The sequence below is a fragment of the Anser cygnoides genome, chromosome 8 (genome assembly GCF_040182565.1).
Source record: "Anser cygnoides isolate HZ-2024a breed goose chromosome 8, Taihu_goose_T2T_genome, whole genome shotgun sequence".
NCBI classification, from domain to species: domain Eukaryota; kingdom Metazoa; phylum Chordata; class Aves; order Anseriformes; family Anatidae; genus Anser; species Anser cygnoides.
Genome location: NC_089880.1, coordinates 6668595 through 6692900, shown reverse-complemented (window position 1 = coordinate 6692900; position 24306 = coordinate 6668595). Strand labels below are relative to the sequence as shown.

At 36.0% G+C, this 24306-nt stretch overlaps 1 protein-coding gene across 2 annotated transcripts; it reads right to left on the bottom strand.

Moving 5' to 3' along the window:
* Positions 1-289: 289 nt before the first annotated feature.
* On the bottom strand, positions 290-24273 carry STXBP3 (syntaxin binding protein 3). 2 transcript variants are annotated; one of them, XM_013190719.3, is made up of 19 exons: positions 24077-24273; positions 20497-20546; positions 18816-18897; positions 16927-17003; positions 16213-16291; positions 14262-14362; positions 13080-13234; positions 11283-11373; positions 10177-10301; positions 8591-8695; positions 8343-8400; positions 8070-8135; positions 7580-7660; positions 6520-6658; positions 5799-5905; positions 5197-5295; positions 4192-4277; positions 3261-3409; positions 290-1143 (listed from the first exon to the last, which is right to left on the bottom strand). In XM_013190719.3, the coding sequence occupies exons 1-19, from the start codon at positions 24117-24119 to the stop codon at positions 1052-1054; spliced, it is 1785 nt and encodes a 594-aa protein (XP_013046173.1). In that variant the 5' UTR covers positions 24120-24273; the 3' UTR covers positions 290-1051. The 2 variants fall into 2 exon arrangements, 1 of the variants encoding a protein (XP_013046173.1); XR_001210861.3 differs by lacking the exon at positions 290-1143 and having other exon boundaries at positions 5197-5353.
* Positions 24274-24306: the final 33 nt, after the last annotated feature.

Here is a 24306-nt window from a genome sequence, read left to right as displayed (position 1 = left end):
ACACAATGTTATCCCTTTAAAAGGCTAATAAAAGTTTACACTTAAATAACTAAGACAAATCTAAATATTAGCAGTATTACAGAATTAATACAATTTATTTGGTCCACTTCATCACAAACCGATGTATTTCTTTCTTAATAAGTAACCAAAAATAAAACCACAAGAACTTATTGAATGCATCAGGTTTTGTTGTTTGGTTTGCTTTTTTCTTTTCATTACTAAGCCCTGCCAATGATTTGGCTGCTTCCCCTCTTTTTTTCTCTCATCTTCCCCTCCCCCCCCCCCAAAAAAAAAAAATTGAAGCTTACAATTTTGAAAATTACATGGGAGCTCACAGAACACTATTATAGGCAATTCCATTTATAAAACAGATGCACTACGTAGACACAATCATAAGCAAGTCTGTAGGAAACTATTTTTGGAAAGCTTTAGAGATAAGTATATGCTTAAAGTGTACTTCAGTCCACAATTGACAGCATTTCTCTGATGTTATTTATTGAAATTAAGTGCTCAATATGTCCATGACTGGATTTCTACCTTACCCACAACCACCCAGAAAAGAAAAAAATCATTTTTCATAATGACATGCATTTAAAATTATTTTACAGAGAAGTTAGAGACATTGCACTTTTATGAAATATACATTTTTTTTTTTTAAACAAACTTGTATTTACAGCTTTCTTCTGAAGCCTCTACCTCAGAACCTAGATTCTTTAATTCAGTGATTTTTAGAAATAAACTATTATAGAAAGGTTTCACAGTTTTCAAAAACAACTGGAGTATATATATAATCATGATAATTTTTATCATAACTTGTTAGGGATGAACATGCCCTTTTGAAAAGGCACTTACAGTGTACCACTGCCTATACTAAATACAACCTAGGAAACGTGTTATTCTTTTTCCCCTTTCTCTGCCTTCTACTCCCCCCAAAAAGCAGCAACTTCAGATTATACATGACATTCCATTAGTCCACATAGTATCCCAGTACAGTATTTGCAAAAGTCAGTTGTATGAGAACGTTTTGTCCTTTCCTAACACATCACCATTTCTATTCATCCTTAATGCAGACCGTATCCTTGGGTTTACTAAGGCTCTTTACTTCATCCAGTAGTCTTCTAGGTGTCAAAATATGTGTAGAACCTGACAAAGCAAACAAATTTCAGACTGATGAAGTTAATAGTTACGCTTTGCAGTCATTAAAAATATATTTACACACACAGAAAAACAGTTCCAAATGTTTTCATGTGTTACATAATGTATAACTCTAACTGCCATGATTAGGAAGGCCTAAGAGGGAAGTGTCCTCCTTCCACACACTGTGGACAACCAGAAAAAAATCGTTGTCTTTCTTGCTCTGCCCCTTGCCCCAGTTAAACAAAGGCTACAAGTATTTTGGGACCAGGAGAGTGTGGAGAAGCAAAGAGGGGAGGACAAAGACCACATCCCTAGTACTCTTACTTAGGACACCAGTTTCAAGTCCCTGCTCTGTCTGGTTTGAAACACAGCCTTGAACCTAGTCCCCTTTCACTCTGTAATTGTCCCAAACTGCAAGAAATCTGCCCGTTCTGTGAAAGGGTGAGTTAATGAGAGGCTTTATCCTAAAAAAAATCGAGAAGTCATCTGCATTAAGGATTACCACAAACAGTTCTCCATACAAATAATGGTTAGAGAAAGTTAGCTTTTACCAACTAACATTTTTAAAAAATTTTCACAACAAATTCCAAATTCGGAGTGGAAAAGAAAATCCATACTGTTCTTGAAGAGCACACTACTGTTACTTCTCTGATTCTCATGGACTGATATAACTTCTGCCTTGAAGGGTCACCCTGCAGTTATAAAGGAAAATCTTAACCGTTTAAGATTAGGGCTGTCTCAAACCTTGAGTTTTAGCAGTGTCAACCTGTACAGGCTAGTATTCCTTGAATTCTCAATTCAAAATTGAGTAAGGTTTTCATCTTGCAGTAGGCAGCATGGAAATGTTAACACCTTCCCTCAGAAAGCAGGATTATATGCAAAGCTGCAAGAATCACTTGTAAATAAAAAAAAGGAAGATGATGCTGAAGTTAGTGCCAGAAATTACAATGGAAGTGACCTACGCTAGATGCAGTTTTGTAAACAAGTCTTAGATGAAGAAACAGCCTTGTCAAACCACATTCCTCTTGTCCTCATCTTCCAATTGCAGCTCAACACTGGTGTTAAACCTACCTCAATCACCACTAACAAGAGCAGCAACCAAAAGAATAAAAAATAATAATGGCAGATTCTAGTTCTCAGAATCAAGGTTGTTACTGCTTTAGGGAAGAGTCTTATTTATTTAAATGACAGTATATAGGATTAAATCCTTTCTGACACTCAGGCCTAAAGTTTAGTTGCCAAAACACAGGCATCTCATGCAATTTAGGATGCTTTAGATGACCCCGCACCCAGACAACAGTTGCTACTGCAGATGTATACAGGTCTCTGGTAGGGTTCTAAACCTTGGATTTTTGTTTTGATATACCATATACCCAAGTGTTTTAGCACTTAAATTTAAATAGCAATAAATGATTATCTGGAACACAGCAGATAATAGAAAAAGCATTTGCTGCCTCTAGGTATTAACTGAGGGAGTATTACTCCTGCTAGTGATTCATGCATTTACAAACACACTGCAGAATCCTAAGAAGATTAAGGAGATCACTAATTTTTAGAGAAAATGCTATTAAGCATGGTGTGTTTTGTTTAAATTTTCTGAAAAAAACATGACAAGAACTGCAAGATGTTGTAGAACAGACTTAGCTACACTTGGAAAAAAAACTATTAAAAAAATAAAGAAAAGGAATAATTGTTTCTCCTCCTTCCCACAAGGAGTGATTACTTTTGCACTATTCTACCAGCTTCCCTACTACTTACAAAATTAACCACAATAATAATTGTAGCTGCAGGTAAAGCACAGGCAGATGCATGAGTTTGTGAGGAGACAGTGTAATGCAGGGAAATATAGATCTATTTAATATTTTTTGCTATACATCAGACTACTTTAATAATACATTTCTCTGATTTAATTCATGATGATCCTTCTGTAGTTTTCAGCATAGCAGTAACTTCTCAGTTTAAACATCTAGTTTTAAAAGATACATTGGCTGTAGTATTAGTTTACTGAATCAACTTTGGAAAAGAAAAAGATGCTTACGTTTTTAGAGAAACGCATCTTTAGACTACATACTCTTGTTTAAAGTAAATCTCTACGTATCACCCTGGTCCCAGGACAGGCTTACCAATGATAACTTCACAAGACTTGTAGGCTTGAGAAACTTCGTAAGCACTGCGCATCTCAGAATATGTAATTCCTCCAATCACAAATACAATCAGTCTTGCACTACTCTTTCGCTCATCTTGATAACTAGCTTTAGGTTTCTGGCGAGCACTGCAAAATATTTCATAAGATGACATTTATACAGTTTTACGGATTAATTTTTGGTAAAAATGACACAATGAGCAGTAATCACTTCTGTCATGCAGTTCACACAGCAAAAAAAATTTAATAACTAAAAGAGTTTCTAAGAAAGCAAGTTAGTACATTATAGAAACTATTCAGATATCAAAAGGGAAAATAAATACAAAGCAAAAATCTTGTACACAGCTTCTCTATGAAGAAGCTTCATTCTGCACGCTAACAATTACAGGGAAAACTTTCATAAGAGTTCATTTGAAAAAGCTAAAATCTCAAGTATTTTATTGTCCATACATGAATAGAATATAACTAAAAATAAATAAAAATAAAAATAAATAAAAATAAAATAACTAGGAAAGATGAAAAAATAAAACATACTTTTTCTAACATATATACTAATTGCAGATTCAAATTATCAGTACACTGATAACACATTCTTAAAGCTACTTCACACTAAAGCTCAGTGGTTTAAGCTTCTCATTCTAGGAATATGGAAATGCTATTTCTAAATTAGAAGCAAAAAGGAGATACTCTACACAAGCAGCCATGCAGGACTAAGAAGATTTACTAAACTAACAATCAAGTTCAGGGTGTTTTAGATGAGTTAAAAATTATGGTTTTACACCTTAACGTTACATAACCACGTATAAATCATTTTACCACTTAGAAAGTGCGCTTCTATAATGCTTTACAACACACGTGACAAAAATATTGAGAAACAGGAACATTGTATCTCAAGATATTAACCAGTTTACCTTACTGCTCCTGAACCATTCCAGGTAGGTGGACACTGGGAACAATAGGGCCACTCTTTTGAATCTAGTTTGTTTTCTATAGCATCCTGAAGTGCAAAACAAAAACCCATTTTAAACAACCATGGAGAACCAAAGCTCAACAAGTTTCAACTTCCAGTAAGGAAGTCGAACTGACATTTAATGACAGCACATATAATTTCTTAGAACAACCAGTAGCAACCAGCACCCCCAAAACAGTGTTCTTGCATACCAGAACACTAGACCACATAATACTAAAAATAATTACAAGACTTCTGTACATCATAAATAATGGGAGTACACATGCTTTCTTTCTCAAAATGATACTGATTTAACTGCTCAGATATCACTAGCAGTTTTTCATCTGCAATTACTCTAACTTATCTCATTTCTCTAGAGGACTATATAAGAGAATTCATGGTCTCCTGAAGGCACATCCAGTTACTGAATTAACAAAGTCACGAAAACTCTAAAAATGAGTGCATTCAGTCAGACCAAAGATCCAGTAAGCCCACTATTCCATCTGACATCAGTGACAGACTGATGCTTAGGAGGAGATTTAAGAATAGCGCAGCAACTTCTGCCAAGTAAAATTTTCTGGCTTCTACCAATCTGCAATTTAGATTTGCATTACAGCTTGAAGACCTATTAGAAGAAAACAAAAACAACGAAGGAGGTAATATCCAGATCTTTAGAATACACTAAATATTACCAGTGACAGGACAGGCAGCTCAAATTAAAAAAAAAAAAAAAGACATTCACTTTGGTTTGCTTTAATCTTAAGCCAACCTCCAGTAAGTAGAATTAACAACATACAGCACTCTAATTGCCTATATTATAAACAGACTAGAATTGATTGCTTTACCAATGGAAGTATTTAATAGAAGTAAATCAAAATACTATAAAATTTCAAAAGATGGAATACAGTTGCACACTTGGATATATTCCTGCACTGCACCCATGAAATAATTACTTGGTCAAAATTACCTCCATAACATCTTTGATAACAGGCGTCCACCTAGAGAGTTGAAACGTTTCTTCTGAAGAACGGTCCCTTCTTGTTTGCTTATGTTGCTGAACAGCAGACTGAAGAGATTTTCAAAACCATAGATGTATTATACAGTACATTTGGGTTTTTTTGAAACTTATTCCCAGTTCACAGCAGGTGGGAGAAAAAAAAATCAGTAGGAAATTTTAAAGAAATTATCATCAATTACGGTGATACCACGTATGATTGATAATCATTCCACAGGTATAATTACCTGTAGAATCCAGGATACACTAAAACACACCTTTCAGAGGCAAGGAACTGAATAAGTTAGTGCTTCCCAAAACCAACCAGCTAGCATAACCATCTGAAGATGTTACAAGGGAACATTATAGACATCTCTTTGAGAAGTATTCAAGTTAATTGTTTAAAGGATTTACCTCCTAGACACATCATGAAAATAGGAATGCCTAGTAATTGCCTCCTTCCAAAAAAGGACCTGGTCAATACTGCTAAGAGTTGCTGAAAGAGCTGTAGACAAGTGCTTGGATGGTAGGAAATTTAAAAAAAAAAAAAAAAGAAAAAAAAAGAAAAAACTTACTGAAGAGATAATAGGCACACCAAGGTATTTCCAGTTTCTTATCATATCACTATCACTTTCTATTTGTACATTCTGGATCAGCTTGTCCAAGTTCTCCTGGGTAGTTCCTTTGATATAAGAAAAATATACGACTTAGTTAGCATGTGACTTCGTGACTTTGTCAATGCAATGAGACCAATTTTGTCTCTCACATTCTGGGCTGTTATTATTTAGTCCAGGATTTTTTTCTTCTTTTGATTTGGTTGGCCAATACACTACTGTGTATTTAACATAAGTTTAACATAATCCTATATTTTAGCATAAAAGTTTAACAGTCCATTTTTGAGAACAGAACTCAATATTGTTACAGATTCCTTAGACCCACATTTTGATAGTTTCCTCCTTTTTTTTAAGTACAGATTCTCCCCCATTGACTTCATTTACAGGTTCCCTTAACAGCTTCAACACTGTGTGAAAAGGAGAAAAATTGTTACAAACATTCAAGCACAGGAATGATGCTAAAGCAGGGTATGGATCTGTGCTTCTATTGAACCTCTTGTTTCTTTATCAACACTATCTTTACTACTAATCTGAGGGAAGAGAAGTTACAGAAGATAGACTTCTTTTAAATTTGACCATCAACTGACACATATGCTTGAGTTAGTTAAAATACTGGACTCTTTCACAAAATTTGAGTTGAAATCCATAGCACCGAGACAAAAATCAGGGCAGCTTAACATACCATTTGTGCTGAAGATATACAGGAGAATAGCTCTAATTTTGTCATAGTTGTCATGACTTTTGTTGAGCAGAACTGGCAGGAGGACTCTCATCAAGTCTTTCACTTTTTGACCTTCTGCATCAGTTCCAAGAGCCAAGTCCTAAAGTAAAAACCAAGTAAATCATTTCAGCGAGTACCCATTTAAGAAAAACTGTTTTGTTTGTTCTGAAATATATTTTTATGATAATAGAGGCTTCAAGAAAAAAAGCTGCATCCATTTAAACTCCATATGAAAAATTTTAGACAACTATTTCAATAGTGATGTGGTAATACTATATAATGCTTTTAGACATTTTATATTGTTTGAATACAGTTTGCAATGGACTTTGAAAAAGCTGCAAGAATACAGTTTAGGCAAACAGATTCAAATTCTCATAAGACGATCAAAGACATCTGTATAAGAGGGATAAACCAACAGCTCAAATACAAGCAGCTACAGTCTTTGTTGTATTGTTACTTTGGACAATAGCTCTGTCAGATTTCAACTGCTAGCCTCAATCCAGGCTACAATAAAAACAGTTGTATTCCTCTCTCCCTGCAAAATAAAGATATTCTATACCTCAAAACTGTTATAAAATATTAATTCAAAAATATTATTATCTCCTGTCAAGTTACCTAGAATTCATAATAATATGAATGTTGAACTTGAGATTAGTAGTACAACTGCAATGTCTCACCTAAGCAGGTGCTTTACCCAGACATTTAAAAAGGGCTTCCTTCAGCAGAAATAGTAAGGCAACTTCATAGGAGATTTGAATCAAGAAAATTCAAAGATTATCTTTATACAGATCAGCCAAATTTAAAGAAAAACAGAACTCTAATAACAACTCTTTAATTGGCAGAGTAAGAGTCTTGTATATCTCACTTAGTTCCAATATTACTACCTCAAAAAGTGACTGCAGAGAAAGAAAAAAAACACAAGAGACTAGCTTTGTCAGTTAAAATCAAGCACCTATTCCTGCCAGCAAAAAAGTTGCATTTGCAGTAGTTTTGTGGGGTTGTTTTTTGGTTTTAAACATACCTGTTCAGTTTTACAAAGCCTTTCTATATTAGGCTTGAACTTGCTCATGCAATCTTCTGCTAAGTTAAGATGGACAACTTGCTAGAAGAAAAAAAATCCGTTTTCATAGCTTGTTTTTTTATTTTAAACAGAGCAATCATTTTTATTGGTTACAAAACTCAGTCTTTCACCAATATTCAGAACCATCATGCATTTTCCATATTTTATCCTTCACTTAAAGATTGATCCCCCCAATACTTTCTAGAACATTACTCTTATATCTTCAGTCCTTAAAGTACACACAGTTTAGAGTTAAGCATTTTTATGTATTTAAATGAAACACCTGGAAACAAGTTTTCTTCTCAAAAATTTACAGTAGTTGAACATAAATTGGAGAAAAGTTATACAGCACATTCAACACAATAACGAGTGAATAAATCTAAACATCAACAACACAATTATAGCGCATAGATTATTTAGCACTGAGCTGTACTTATGAAATACCCCTTACCCTAGTTATCTCTTTACGATAGTGTGGCATCTTTTTCATCAATTGAGCCAAACTGGATAACGATAACTGTGAAGAAACAACAGAAGTTTATTTTTTCCCCCCAGTATTAGACACTGGTATTTCCCTTCCTGTTGCAGCTTTGCATTTTTCAAACATCGCAATTGGTATAGGTTTGTACATGTATATTTAGGTTTCTCTAGTAGATCCATGAATTACACAGATCTGATCACCTGAAAATTCAATTACCAGGAAAAACAGCATTGAACGACCTACTTTTCCTTCTGTTGCTTTCTTTTTTGATGAAACTTCTTTCAACAGTTTTGGTATTTCCCTGCATAAAAATAATGAAATAAATAATGAAATGCAACAGCGTCACAGTTCTTAAATCTTAAGACCTTCTCTATGATAAGCTATTTTTATTACTCCCTATACTCCTACTTCCTTGACAGTTCGTGAGACATATACCCCTCGAAGAAACGTTTATAACTTGCATTTAACAATTTGTTAACTGATTCACATACTCTATCACATCTGCAATATGCTTGTGCCGAATCTTCACCCAGAGCTCATCATCTTCCTCCAGAATTGCTTCCTTTTCCTTCCCAGCCGGTCCATCTGTTTTGTACCTTCAAAAAGAGGATTTGAATGACAGGTTGTTTTGCCTTTTTTTTTTCCCTCTTCTTTCTAATAACTTGCTAGATTATTAATTGTTATCGTTTAACGAACATACATGGTAATAGCAGCAATGTACACAGGTTTTCATTTGCAAGTCCAGCTATGGTCTTACAGAGAATGCAATTTATGTAAGCTTTATACAGATTACATCTTAGAATACGCAAGGAGGAGATGAATTTTACATTGATTCTTAGGGGCAATTCCTTCTGGATATTCTTTTAAACCAACAGTAACCCCAGTTTCAACCATATATTTATATGCACCTCAACTTCTTTTCAGCTTCTAAAATAAATTTCCCTTCAGCTTCAAATTTAAATTGTGTGTGAAATAATACACATGGATATTGCAAAGCACAGCTTTTTGTACCTACTATAAAACATTCTGTAACTCTGAGGGAAAAATCAAGAATCTTAGTCCCCAAATTAAGTCCCATTCACACACAGAACAGACAAGGCATGACAAATTATTTCACAAATACAAGTAACATGCTTCACAGCATTACAGACTATTACTTTCAACTATTACTTTTCTACCAACACAAATCAATCTACGTAACAAAATAATCTTACTATATAACACTTCCAGTTACAGAAACTCACAGATAAGGTGTGAAACCAGAATGCAGAAAAATAGAAAAAACAAGATTAATTGTAAAAGTTGGATCATGACTCTACTTAGAAAACATACTCTGCTATATTCCCATACCCAACAAATTTCAGATTTGCAAACTTCTATGTTATATGAAAATACTCAGTGTTTCCAACGAGCATTCCTGTTTGACTATAGCAAATCAGGTCAAATTGCCTCATTGTTCCAAGAAGCAGTCATCAAAAAGAAAAGTCTTACCAAAATCTTTGGTGTCAGAACAATCCAACAGCAAAGTACCATACTCAAAACAATGTCATTATTCCAATTAGTGATGAAACAATGCATATAAACTGAACACGGCTTACCTAAATGTCTATTTGAGGTAGAAACATGTAAGTTTACAACAACTACACAAATTAAATTAAGAACTATAAAAGTAAGTCTTCTGGAAAAAGAAAAAAAGCTTTTTCTCCAGAATTATTATCCTATTACTGGTCTTGTTTATCTTAACAGAAGCCAGGAATCTGAATGTGCCCTACCAATGCCTTGATACAAGTCTAGCACAAAGGTTGAAAACATTAGAAAGAGAGATTACTTAAGCAGACAACTAAAAATAATGTGTCAAAGTCAAATTTAGCAAAAACATTAATTAGTCCCCACCTAATCTCAACTAAATGAGGAAGTTAATAAAAAAAATTTGCAAATTCAAGAGGAAAGACTAATAACTAAAGCAATCCTTACATATTAAAAGCACCTTAAAAATACCTACAGTGCAATTCAGCTCAACAATTCTGTATATATTATCATGAATAAAGTGTTTAGATTAAAAAGAAAAAGTACTTGCTTGTAAGTATCATTTTCAATTGGTAGCAGATCGTATGCCATTGCCTGGAACGTGAGTTCATGAAGTACAGTTGATACTGGGTCAAAGCCACGATCAATTATTATTAATTGTGAGTGGGTTTTAGCCTAGAAATCCATCACAAAGATGTAAAGATAAGATGCACAGTACAAAATCAATGCATCTTAAATCTATTTACAGTAGATTACTTCACTGCATACATTCTTGGAAAAAACCTATCCTATTGCTTGAGGAATTCTCCATAACTGAAAAAAATAGGGTCCAAATGTTTATCAACATAAACAGAAACAAATATTTAACTGATAATTGGAACACAATGCTTTTAAATAGTAATCTTAACGCAATGATCTTAGGACCACTGCATTACATTCACCTCACCTAATCAAAAGAAAATAAAAATGCTTTAAAAAAAAAAAGCTTTTAAGGCCTCTCATTACCTATTCATAAATATGTACATTGCTTTTATTTCAGAGTGGATTATCTATACTGTGCTGCAATACATAAAAAAAAATCTGCACTAAGGCCTCCAAACATTCAGCTCAAAGTTCCATTTTGGGCTTTAGTACAGTAGCATCTGGTACATTTATTTCTGTAGCAGAGTGGAATGTCACTAAGTCAAATCCTTTACCCCATACTTTTGTGTTTAGGCTACTGCCCATGATGTAGCAATAGATCAGAAACATTATTTATGTGAAAGGCTCCGTGGAAAAAGAGCCCTTAAAGGGTGCCATTTCACATACGCATTGAAGTCCCTTTTACGCACAGGCCTATGAAAGATATTAACATAGAAGTTATCAACTTTCCTTCATGTCTGTATCATCCCCTATATCATCATAGGACCAATTTTCCACGTACAACTAGTTTGTACAATAACACACAAATTGTATTTACTTACTTAAGTTGCTACCTCTTCCAAGAGGCTTATATACAAACAGCTAAGTGGCAACTAGTTGCCTTTACTTACAAAGGAATAAAACCTGGTTTTGTAGAACTATTTACAAAACATACTCCAAAAAGTTGTTTTTTTTTTTTTTTTTTTTTTTTTAGCGCACTTGCAAAAAAAGCAAACATTTTAGTTCATTTTCTACCTTTATTTGGCTTTTCTCATCAGTTTTGTAGTAGTCTTCAAGATGTTTTTCAACAAGGTGTGCAAGTTTGCTGGCATTATCTGATGGCGTGCTGGGAAAATAGGAAATGAAAGTAGCTTAGTTTCTTAATCAAAACATTAAAATGCTACCTTTAAAACAAAGATCTCCTTAGACCAATTCCCTGGTTTTACATGCAGTTTCTGTACACCATTCTAAGTATTTCCATTATGTTTTCACTCTGATATTATAATTCCACTCTTTTCATGCTTCAGGTACTTCGGACAGTAGGAACAGTGTCACTCAGAAGATCAACATAAGCTGTCCTATTACCTAGCACCAAAAATTCTCAGAGGTGGGAGATGCACACTTTTGCCCAGAACCACTACCTGGTCAAGAGCCTGAAGCTACTGTTTAAACAGCCCACCATTACCTTTGCTTAATTTCCAAATTATTTTTCTTACAGAAATGTTACAGCCAGCTTGACTAATGTTTTAGGCAAAACCCAACCTAGGAAGTGCACATTATTACTTCTAGCAATGCCCACAACCCCCAGGCTTTTCAGATAAGTATAGACATGCAAAGGAACAAGTCATCTGCAAAGCCAGATGGTACTGTGGCCTAGGCAGGGCACTGCTCATAGTAGACATTAAGACACTCTTCAAAACATCATGAGGAGAAAAGTCTCACTGCTAAATATTCAGGCAGCTACACGTTTAAATTAACAACTGGAAAAGAAATCTAAGAATGTACTTTTTTTTTTTAATCGCTTATTTGTCTTTGCTTCCAATATACCACAGAAGTCTTTTATAACTAGCAAAGAGATAGAGATAAAAGTTACATTTTTCCATTAAAAGAAACTTGAGTCTAGTTTTAGAAGTGAATATTGCAATTCAGGAAAGCACAAGACCAAGTCCCTGAAGTCTCTAAGCAGAAACCCTAAAATTTTTGGTGCATGAAGCTTATTACAGATGAATATCAAATCAACAAGCAAATACAACACATGCAGTTCAACAAACTAGGGTAGGTCCAATACTAGGAGCAGGTCCAATACACCTCGGATATGCCTTACTGCAACGCATGACACACATATTTCAATCATGAATTTTCCCAAAAATTTAAGTTTAAGGTCAAAGAATAAATCTGTGGTCAAACCTCAAAAAAGTTTCATATCATTTTGGAAAAGAAAAAGAGAACAGAGAAGAAAAACAAGAAAACACACCCACAGTCAAGCAATTATTGCTTCATTACTCTCATTAAGAATATTAGAATGCCATTCTTGAGTGTAATTTCAGATGCTTACTTTTATTTCAAAGCTACTACCCTGTCCTCTATCAAAGCTCAACAGAAGTATTCTCAATTTCTGTACTATGAAGAAATTCAGAAAAAGCATTATTGTCTTTCCTAATCTCATCTGCCTCAGCAATTTATTAATTCCTTGATCTTAACTGGAGCTACACAGCTTCCGACAGCAGCATCTCTGTTATAGGACTGATTAGACATTCTGCATAATGGAGGGCAGCATGTTAGCATCATCCTATAGCCCAAACATGAAATACAAGCAATTCATAACAAAACATAATAAGATAAGCACTAGTATGTGAATACACACAAAGGAAGAATCCACTGTTTCGCATACACTTTACGAATTCCTACCGTTCTGTAATTAAGAGTTGTGGATTAAAATCAATTAAACCACAATAAAAGAAACAATTCTACAGCTCCAAGCTATTATCAAACTATGTGGCAAGTCCCAAAAGTGAAATCACCTACACAAACAAACCACTATTTTTTCCCCACCTTTTACATCGTACTCCTGGATTCTCTTCTAGTGTGGCACACAGAGTAACAATTTGTTCAGCCATTGTTTCCATTACAGCATCTTTATCCTTTGTCTTTTCCAGAGTTGGACTATAACAGCGGTAGAATGCATCTGGGACATTGAGAGTAAATACCTAGGTAAAGCGCAACCAAGAAAAAAAAAAATGGCATAAATCATACATTTCCAAAGCATCTGTTAACTATTACATAACTTTTTAGTAAAGCCTGTAGTTTATGTAATAAATAATAATATTAAAGCAACCAAATCCACAGCCTCTCAAACTAAATAATAATTTTAAAAAATTATTAATAAAAGAGCATGTCTTTAAATTAGGAAATTGTATCGTGGATGGCAGCAACCTCTCCTATATTCACCTGCTATTGAGTATACATGAGTTCTTACATTTGACATATAAGATTTGAAAGATACAGGAAAGATTTGTTGAAAAATCATTTACAGTTAGTTCTGCAACTCCCAATAGCAGACAGGGCTTAGGGGTTTCACTGTATTAGCAAGTATCAGAGCGCATTTCAGCTTTCCCTATCTTATACGGTATACATTAGCAACAAGTTGTTTCTCAACACAGTACTCATTGTGCGCTTTCACACGGCATCTACCCCATGGTTGGTGGTTTCCATGTCTCCTTATCAATAAAAAAAAGAGCTCTCATTTTTTTTCCCTCCTTTTTGTTAGGGACGCTGGGTTTGGTTTTGTTTTTCCCCACCTTCAGTTTTCTTCATCAGTTTGCTCTCCCATTTCTAGTTTTCACTGAGCAATTAGCTATGGAATTTTACCTATTCCTACATACCAACCTACCTAAGTCTGTCAAGATACCAAAATGTACTGCTTCAAGACAAACAAGAATACCTTCCTTCGCTTAAGGAACAGATTCCTTCTATGACCTCTCTACTAAGGTTCTCTACCACAAATAACTCTGAGTCTTGCAAAGAGGTCAAACGCAACCAGTAAATGCTGTTCCAGCACAGGAGCATTTGTTTTCAACAGAAAAATATGGGAATGCTCTGGAAAAACATATGGTAACCCGTCTCACAGTTTGTCAATAAAAGAATAGAAGAGGTACGTTCTATGTAATCATTTTCTAGTACATCAACAACAGTCACACAGACTTAAGTGCTGTTGAGATAAAGAATGAAACTTACCTGAGACTCATATGGGAAGAAGGAAATGTTGATCTCCTTGCATCTCCTTATTGATTTGGAGCAGGAAGACTTCATTTTATTGAAGAGGTTATCCGGACAAACTATGGAAAAAAGATACTACACTAAAAATCTTTTGGGCATACTCCAGCAATTACTTTAGTCATTTATAAACTTACAACCTTAAAAACCTCTAACATTATTTTTTTCGTTTTCCAAAAATGAGTATTTGCAATTATTGCTTCTGGAACGACTTCTTTGTAGGTTGAGTTCTGATCCCATGGCTTTCACTAAATGTATCAGTTTACCACACCGTTCAATTATTCTCCTTTCAAAACAATGCTAATTAAGAGCCAGTTATCAGTAACATAACAAAGTTGCCAAAACTTCCTGTAGTGAAAGAAAACATACAACCAATATCTTGTATGTGAGATCTCTTTTTAAAGACGCATTGCTGATCATTTTTACTAGCTTTTGGCAGGTGAGTTTGTATAATTTTTAGTAGTGTACAGCAGTGAAGGATATCAACTATAATAAAGCAAGAATTTCTTTTTTTTTTTCCATATAGGAGAGAGAAAACATTTCCCATGCTACAAAGAAGGTTAAAGGAAGAAGTACTATATAGATATCAAGTATAAAAACAGAAATATAGCATTCAATTACAGATCTCACGTGTTCCGACAAATTCACAGGCTACATTGGATCCCAGTCTAGAAACTGAACTAAAAACCACCAACATTTTGATGACAAATACTATATAGACTTGAAAGTGACCATAGAAAGTATTTCTCTCTCTCAGAGAAATTTTGGCAAATACTCATACTGAAAGCTTGCACATTTGCAACATGAGAATACACAGCAGTATTTTTTCAGGAGTACCAAAAACTGCTACATCAGCAGTAAATGAAACAATCTGGGAGATGTTGCTATTAATTTGGTAACTGCTCTGAGCAAATACAGTTCCTTGAAAAAGCAACTAATGATACCAACCTGAAACACCTAAAAACTGCTGGAAACAAGACTAATTCTTGAAATAAATGGTTCTGTAAATCTGAAAGTGATTTGAGTGTAAAACAGAGACAAGTATTACCAGCCTTTACTAAGCTCCTGTCAGTGACAGCCAGACAGAAGCAGACCCACAGGAGCGGCTTGTCATACACAAAGAACAATCTTCCCAGAAATACTCAACAGAGACGGAACTTCACCTGAGAAGCTTGAGTAGTTTGCAAACGCAACTTTAATGATGGAAATCTGACAAACCTTAAAGAAACACTACAGAAATTCTGTCTTTTCTTTCACTCTAAATTGCTATGCATGATATAGAGTAAAAGGGTATGATTCAAACACCAAAACACGGTTGAGATTTAGAGTAACAAAAACCCAGCCGAAGAACTACATTTGAGTTTTGGTTCAGGAGCTTTTTTTCCCCTAAGAGCTAGATTGAGCTGGCAAAGCAACTCCAAAGTAGCAGACACACAGACATCACCCACAACACCTACAGAAACTGCCACAACTTAGCAGCACATTTTGTTTCTTTACTTTTTCCCCCCTTCCATGCCATTTTAGTCACAGACAGTGACAGTGGAGGAACGCACAATCACATTAATCATATTTGCATTTGGTATCTGCCTTGCATCACCCATGCAAGGCCTACATAGGCACCATAATCGCTTTTCAGTTGCACACAAAAAATGCTGGCTCACACGTAGGAGTGAGCCTTCTCTCCTACATGAGAAGAAACTACCTACAATAAAAAACGATAAAACATCATTCTTGCAACAAAGCAAATCGTCGTGCAAGTTCTGGCAGCCAAAGGATGGTTAATGACTGGAGTCTCAAAACCTCTCTAGAGAAACAGGACCCAAATATTAATGCATTAACCTACAGAAAAGACAGACAAGAGGCTTACTTACTTACAAAACAAAGTCAGACTACAACATAAAAGCTTACTTACAGTCAGTGAAATACACATATGCTGCCTTGTATCTGCTTGATGATCTGCTGATGAAGTCATCAATAAGTCCATCTACAGACTTGTGGGGGAAGAAAAATATCACTGTAGTGTTTTGCCCTTCCTGAAGTACCAAAGCTTCTCCCCCTACCCTTTTAGTTACCCAGTCCAACTTAAGAATGCTGCAAATCCGCATAAAATACTTGAGTAGATTTTTTTTTATTATTATTCAAAAGGAACATTAATAAACAGTTACAGAAAGTCAGTCCTGACTGACTTGCCATACCCCTCTGCCAAGATTACTTTGGGAACCCAAGTAGGATACTTGTATCATTTTCCACCTGTAACAGTGCTGCGATTTGTCCTCTTATGAAGTTTTAGGAAGTAGCTGTAATCTCTTACTAGAGCCATCACTTTGAATTCCATTGTTTAGTGCATTGCATTATTTGATGCATTGTGTCTGTCAGTGAGGTTACCAAAATCTACACAATGAAACATTGTCTCCCTTGATCAAAAGCTACACACCTGCAACTCAATGGGTGGTGACAATGCACTGCCTTCTCATTAGGGCAAGTTAAGCAGCACACAGAGCAGCGTCACACAAATATAAAAAAAACACTGCATAGTCATAATCAGTATATCAATACTCGAAAAAAAGATTGCTTTTTCAGGCTGAAAGATTTTGCAGAACTTTTTTTCTTTAAAAAAAATACGCACCTTTTTGGTCGGAGTTATGAAATATATTGCTTTCATGTGTGGAACAGGCTCCCGGTTTTTATACACGTTCTCCACCACTACAAAGTAAAAAATACTACTTTTTGAAATTAAGAGCTTTATGTTTTCATAATAAAGAGACAAATATTTTACTACAGAGGTAATAAAATTAAGACTAATGATGTTGTCCTCAAAATTACTGCCAAGCATCTATCTTTTGCCTAGAGAGTCTTGTTTTTATTTATTTATTTATGTTAAATAGAACAAATTACCATAAGACTTTTGCAGCCTGCACCCTTGTGTCAACTCAAGTTTCACATCTAAATTTTCCTGGCTATTCTACACAATGCTGGCCCTCACACAGAAAATTAGGGCAATACAAAGATGCTCAAGCTATGGGGCCCAGTATGAAATATCTTAAAAGAGATCTGCCTCAGCAAGATTATTCTTTTTCCAATACATTGAAGTAGAGGGAGAATGAATACATGGAGGGCAACATTTTGGACTCTAATCCACTACTGTCTTTTGTTCACCCTTTTCCTGTGTACTTATTCTGTTTCAATATAATAGCAGGCACAAATTAGATGTTTTCAAGTAATCAGCAGTTTCATTCATCTCTTGCTTTTCTCTGTTTATTAAAGTCATTACTGTACACAGTGGTACAATACACTAGATCAAGAATGCAGAGAGATTCATGATGCTCAGTAATTTTGAGGGGGAGAAAAGAGCAGGATAAATAATGTCAGATGTGGAAAGACAGGTTCTTTTCAACACTATTCACTGAAAAGGAAAGGCTTCATATTGATGAGCAGACTGCATATTTACTGATTTTTTTTCACAAAGGACAGATAAGTAGTACTTATGATCAAAACACATTCAAAAAAATCAGTGTATACAGCTCTGCTATCATTCTTCCTAAAGAATCATGTTATACAGAATATTCGGAACATGTAAACGCATTGTAAAAGATAACACTGAGCAAATTTTCATAGCTTCAGGTTATAAATTAAAAGCCTAATCATGTAATCTCTTCTTTAAGCAATCTTGCTACTTATGTGAAAAAAAGCTAATTCTCAGTATCGCTCTCTTACAGAAGCGTTTCTAAAAATCTAGAACTAGAGGCAACGAAAAACTAAGTTACTGATGTTTTTTATATCTGTTTCAATTTCAAAAGTAAGTTTGGCACAATGATATACTAAAAAGCATTACAGAACGGCCAATAAAAAAAATTGAGAAGTGGCTTATGGTAGGAAAAACATCTGTTGTTTTGTGGGTTTTGTTTGTTTGTTTTTTAATTGTTCACTAGAGGAAAAATACTTTCATAAAATGTGTACAAAAACGAAACCTAATGTAAGCAGGCATACCAGATCTATCACAATCCCTCTCTTATTCACTTTTGACAGCTGCAAACACCAAGCATCAAGGAACATCAAAGACACTCCAGAATATGTGAGAAAAACACATCCACTAGAAACTACTTCCAAGCTACTGGGAAAAGTGACAACCTGATTACTTTACCTAGAAGAAAACTATACGCAGCATGAACAGTGATCATTGATATCACTTAGTTTCAAGCATTTTTTCCTGTTTTTTTTTTTTTTTCCAGTAAAAGTTATCTTGTTTTGAGAATAGGCCAAAATATTTCTGCACAACTCAAATTTAAATTCTTGTATCACATCCACTTGCTTGCAAACACCCCTCATCAGTTTTCTGTTATTGTCTATCGGTTATAATAAAAGCCACAGTTTGCTAGTCTAATACCCCATGGTAATTTAGCTGTTGAAGACAAGAAAAAAGAAAGTTTTATGTGAGGGTACCATCAACTTCATTCTTTCCTTCCTTTTTTTAAATCAAGACATAATAATGTGTATATTAAAAAGAACTATGCTTACCTGTGATACCCTCTGCCAGCAGATCAGTCATCTTACAGCAGAGTGACAGTAATTTAGTAGTATAGTCATCTAAAAGAATTATCTAAATACATAAAACATCAATTAGATAAATTAATCAGCTGTAGTAAAACCATATTATTTCCTGAATAACTTGCCATGAAAATTTGACACTGAAATCCACTTCTTTATTCTGTATCTTTCACCACCTGTATATAGCAGCTGTAGGAAGAGGAAGAAATTCATCTCCAATAACATCAGAAGGATGTTACATACAGCATTTCAGAAGTTGAACTGCATCTTAAGTACGTTGGTACCTTAGGTACCTTGTCCCCTTGTCTCAAAACTTTCACTTGGACATAAGCCTTGAATTCTGCCTAATTTACACTACGGCCTTCTTAGGTGTATCTGTTCTTATTCTAAAAACAGTTTTACAGCTTAAGCAGCTGTTCTCTCCTCCCACCCCACCTGCCCAGTTCTAAAATTTTTTATAATTTCCCTTAACTAACCAAGTCTCCTTCCTTTCAGACTCATCAAGTGATCAAGCTCTCTCACCATTCCTGACCATCTCTGGGTATTCCTGTGCTTACATCAATCCTGAGCCATTTACAATAAAATGCAAGACCTCCCTGGTGTTTTGTACCACTGCTTAAGTACTTTCTCATGTCTTCACTTCTCTACAGCTCAGGCACACGTGAATTTGAAAGATTTCATTAAAAAAAATCAAAATGAATTCAGTCAAACTAATTGGCATAATTTTAGTCCCAAGAAGAAAAAATATGACAATGGATTTCAGACACAAAGTCAGCTGCAAATAAAAAAAGAACAGTCTGTTTGCATTTCTTCCGAAAATAAGAGGATCAGTAACAATTGGCTTAAACTACAACAACAAAAAAACATTAATTAGACAAGGAAAGATAGACATAAGAATACATCGTGTACTGAAAAAGCAGAACCTTCAATCGGGAGCTCTCTCTAATATATCCTTTAAACAAAACTTTCAAGAATGACAAATAATAATTAGATGACTAATACGGTCAAGTGCCTTCCAAAGGTGATTTACAGAACCCCAGGAATCTGTGGGCTGCTTGAGGGCAGCTGCTGAAAGGTAATTCAGAAAAACAAGGCAACAGTCAGCAGACTACGGGACAAGAGGGAGTGAGGAATAGGTCATACTTGTTCTGAAAGATATATAGAAATTACAGATCAGAAAACAATGGAACACTTGAATCAGATTATTTTCTCAGGGCCATTTCGGCTGTACTTTCCTATTATTTTTACTACTGTTGAAGTTATCACTGAAAACAGCAAACATTGGTGGAGCTGGAGTCTGGAGCAAAGCCTGTCTCATACTGTTGAATCCTGCTCCACACATACCACACAGCAATATTATTTTCTCCTGGCCACCATTGCAATTAAGGCAGCAACGTGGAGTTCTAGAGAACTGAATAAAGTGCAAGTCATTCAGAAGAAAAGTGAAGATAAACAGGAAGAATTTCTAAACTTCACAAAAAAAAAAAGAATTGAGACAACTACCCATTTGTTCTTCCTCTGCTAACCCTTACGTTTTGATTTGTGTGTTACACAGACCTAACTTAACAGAACTAAAATTCCATTATTTGGAAAGCAAACAAAATTTTAAGAAAAAAGTTAGCCGTTAAATGATATTTATACAAAACTATACCTTCCATTCATCCTCTTTCCTGCAGTCATCAAATATTGATGATTTCAGCTCTGTAAGAAGGAATAGAGATGTCTCCAGTTAGAAGAATCAAATTGTTCTAAAAAAATAATAATTTCTGCTAATGCCAAGAATCTCCATAAAATCAGTCTAAACAGTCATAGGCCCGTAAATATTTCATTTTGTCTTTTTTTTCCTTATTTAGTGGAACGGTTTGGTTCAATAAAACAGATTGCACACCTGCGAAAATCTAAGCTACTCTTTAAGAAATTGTAGTTACATCAACACATTCACAAACAGTTAGACCTGTTTTCCAATATGTGTACACTTCACATGTCCTTGCTCTTTCTCTGGAATTCCAGAAAAAAAACTAAGAAAATACCAGTTTAATCAGGAAATAAAAGTTACCTTAAAACAGGTATCCATTAACTTTTCCTGCTATGACAACTCTGGGAGAAATGTCGATTATAAATCATGTACAGGAGTCAGCAGTAAGAGTCAATATCTAGTTATGTCCCACAGCCATTAAAGATCACCAGAACTACGAGCTGCAGCTTTCCAGAGCACGGTCCTCACTCTAGTGCAAATCTGACCACGGCAGTAATATTTACAAATTACAAGTCAGAAAACGTGGAGAATTGATGAGCCAATATTATAAACACAACAATAAAGAAGTCTTCCCAGAGAACAGAATTTCAGATGAAGCTGAGAACTATGGCTGTCATCAGGCCTTTTTCCCAAGTCCAAATATAAAAGTAAGGGAAACAGAGTTCTAAAATACAGACTAACAAAATCGGCACACATTTTGTGATTCCTGCCAAGTGAGACAATCACAAAGAGCTCCAGAATAGTAGCTGCACATACAACAAAGTCCATCTACTTCTTAAGTTTTTGTAAATATTAACATCTTCATTTACATTCAAGGTCCTTTGGCATGATACTATACCTAAGATACCCAAAACTAATACCCGAGGCCATTGTGTAATACAGGAACATTTTTTCCTGTCCCTTTCACACTTTGTACATTTCTTGCATTTTCTTCTGGGTTTTGACACAAGTTATAAGAAAAAAGCCTTTAGCTTCGTCAAAATTCATTAGCCTTCGTATTTTCTGAGAACACTCTTACCGATGACTTAGACTTTAGCGTTACAGAGATCTTTTTAATAATTTGACTCAGAGTCCCATCCAAAATCTCAAGTATACTGTTTCCTACGACGCTTTTATTTATTTGCCTATAAAATAACCCAAAACATACAAATGCTTAAAGCAGTTGCCTCAAACTTACTCAAACTTAATTTCTGTAACCAAAAAAACTCAGCTTTCTCCCAGTGAAAGATAAATAAATTATTCCAAGCTACCAGTTTCCCAGATACAGCATATTTTCCAACTGCTATTTATTTTATCCCCAACCTGCAACTACTTTACTCAAATAACTGCAATACCTAAGAAATTATACTGGTTTACAGGATCTCAAAATCATCTCATTTGCCTCCAGTAAGTATTCTGAAGGCAACACAAACAATCATAAGGCCATGCATAAGTAGTGCTCCATTCTTGTCTACGGTGTCATTTCCTTAGTTCTTGTAAAAGTTTCACACTTAACTACCTTCTCCACTTCTGGCTTCTCCAAAAACATTAAATTAGTTTAAGGCATTTTCCTTTTACTTAAGAGGATCAAGAAGTAAAAGACTAGACACAACCCGGGCAGATCATCAGACTGCTAAACCGCCATATGGCAAAAAAAGCCAAACAAAAACAAACAAAAAAGCAGACCACGCCTTGGCAAAGTCAATGACCCATTCATACTGTACTTCCTCAAAGTACTACAACCGCAGCTTTCACCAGAAGCAAGCGTAAGGGAAAACAAACGTGCAAAAAAAAAAAAATGCTGAATCATAAAAATATCTATGGCTAGGTTAAAATATTACTATACAAATCTAGACCACATTTTAAAACTGTTATAAGTTTTTAACGACAGACTTTCTTGGGTAAAATATCCTTATTTACAGACACTGCACCCGTGTGTGTATCTGGTTAGTTTTCTAACTCCATTCACAAAAACTAATGTCTCCTAAATACAAGTAGCTTTCCTTTTATCTCCCTCCCTCTTTATTATTATCTGTAAACTTTGGTAAGTTTTTTCCACATACTTCTGCTTAGATTCAGTCTTAAATTGCACCTTACAGAAATATACATTCCCAAGGAACAAAGACTCTTAAATAGCACCATGCCACAGTACAGATAAAACACTTTTTTTTTTTTAACAACTTTTTTTCCTATTCACAGAACAGGAATAAGATATGCGTTGTTAACAAGGTGCCACATGAAATGTCAGCATCACTGATGGATTATTTCCAGACAAACCAACCTTAAAAACATTTTGCTTAAATATTACAAAGCTGCCGCTTCTGGCCTTGAATTACCCATAAACAAAATGCCAATTCACTAAAAACACCTGAAACTTGTTCATCAATTTCAGAATTGTTGTGGTCTTGAGAAGACAACAGTAACTAGCTATCTAACAACAATTCAAAGGAAACTTTACTTTTAGGAGATGTTTTATTATTAAACTGTGAAGCAGTGCTAATCTTTTTTCCCCCCTCCAGTCTCGTCCACACCAGCAATGCCACTTTCCCAAGTTCGTGTGCGCCCTGATAACACACTAGCACTTTGATCAGGTTCCCTCCTTATAAGGCCCAACTCTGCTCTAAACACCTCAGTATCCACCAGAAGAAAATCAGACATGTCACAGTCAAAGGCACAAATAACTTGGAGCAACCCAGGAGAAGGAAAGCAGCAAAAGAGGGGATTTTTGAAGCTCAAATGCTAAATAAATATCTCTATTTACAGCAACTAGGGTATTTATGTCAGTAATTTAAACACTGAGCACTCCAAAAACGTGCACCTTTCCTCTTTCTCCCCGTTTTCTGTTCCTTCATTCACTGACAGAGACCAGCCCCAGGAGCTTGCAGGTGGCAGCAGAAGACACTGAGGCACAGGCCCTTCCATTTTAGCCACAGTCGGTCGGTCACCAGGCTGCCTAAGCTGCCCGCCCAGTAACAGCCCCAATACAACTCAGTTTGGCGTGAGGCAGCTGTTTGCTCTTCTCCGGAGGTTAGTTTCGTGCTACCTGAAGTACTCCTAGCCCTCCTCCTCCAGCAAAACACCAAGCAATCACCGCTTCACTTTTTGTGAGCGATACCGGCAGAACCTGCTCCCGAGCACGGCCATAAAACCTTGCAGCTCACTAATGAAAATACCTCCGGCGGTTTTTTTTTTTATTTGTATTTATTTTTTCTTCCGAAACCTGCCAGGCGCACGTTGCCGCTCACTGACAGAAAGCTCCGTTCCCCCGGCAGCTCCGAGGGAGCGGGAGCCCCCCCCGAAGCCGGGAGCCCCCCAGCGGGAGCCCCTGACGCGCTGACTCTCCTTAACCTCCCCGGGAGCAGGCAGGGCTGCCTCGATCTGTGTTCCACCCAGCCTCGGAACGAGGCAAAACTGTAATCCCAAAGCCGTAGTAGCGTAGTGCCCTCAGCAGCGAGGGGACAGCAGCCCCCACTGCTGCAGCGAGCCGCGCACTCACTCTGCCACACCAAACTCTTCAGCCCCCGCACCGCCGGCGCCATCTTGTTCGCGATCCCGGCCCTGCGCAGCTCCTGCCCTGCCCTTCTTCCCTTCTCCTCCTTCCCTTCCGCTGCTCCAGCCCGGCCCCACCGCGCCCCTTTCCGAGGCGGCCCTGGCCGGCGAGAGCCGTGCCCGCCCCTCCGCAGCCGGTGTGAGGCACGGCGGTTCCCGCTGGGGGAGCGGGAGGTT

Excerpts from the sequence above, each read along its gene's own strand:
- STXBP3 (XM_013190719.3), bottom strand. The coding sequence starts at position 24,119 with ATGGCGCCGGCGGTGCGGGGGCTGAAGAGTTTGGTGTGGCAGA. Across the intron at positions 11,374-13,079 it reads CCAGGAGTACGATGTAAAAG|CACGCCATCAGATAATGCCA; the intron begins GTGGGGAAAAAA and ends CTATTTTCCCAG. Across the intron at positions 1,144-3,260 it reads GTCTTGTGAAGTTATCATTG|GTTCTACACATATTTTGACA; the intron begins GTAAGCCTGTCC and ends TTGCTTTGTCAG.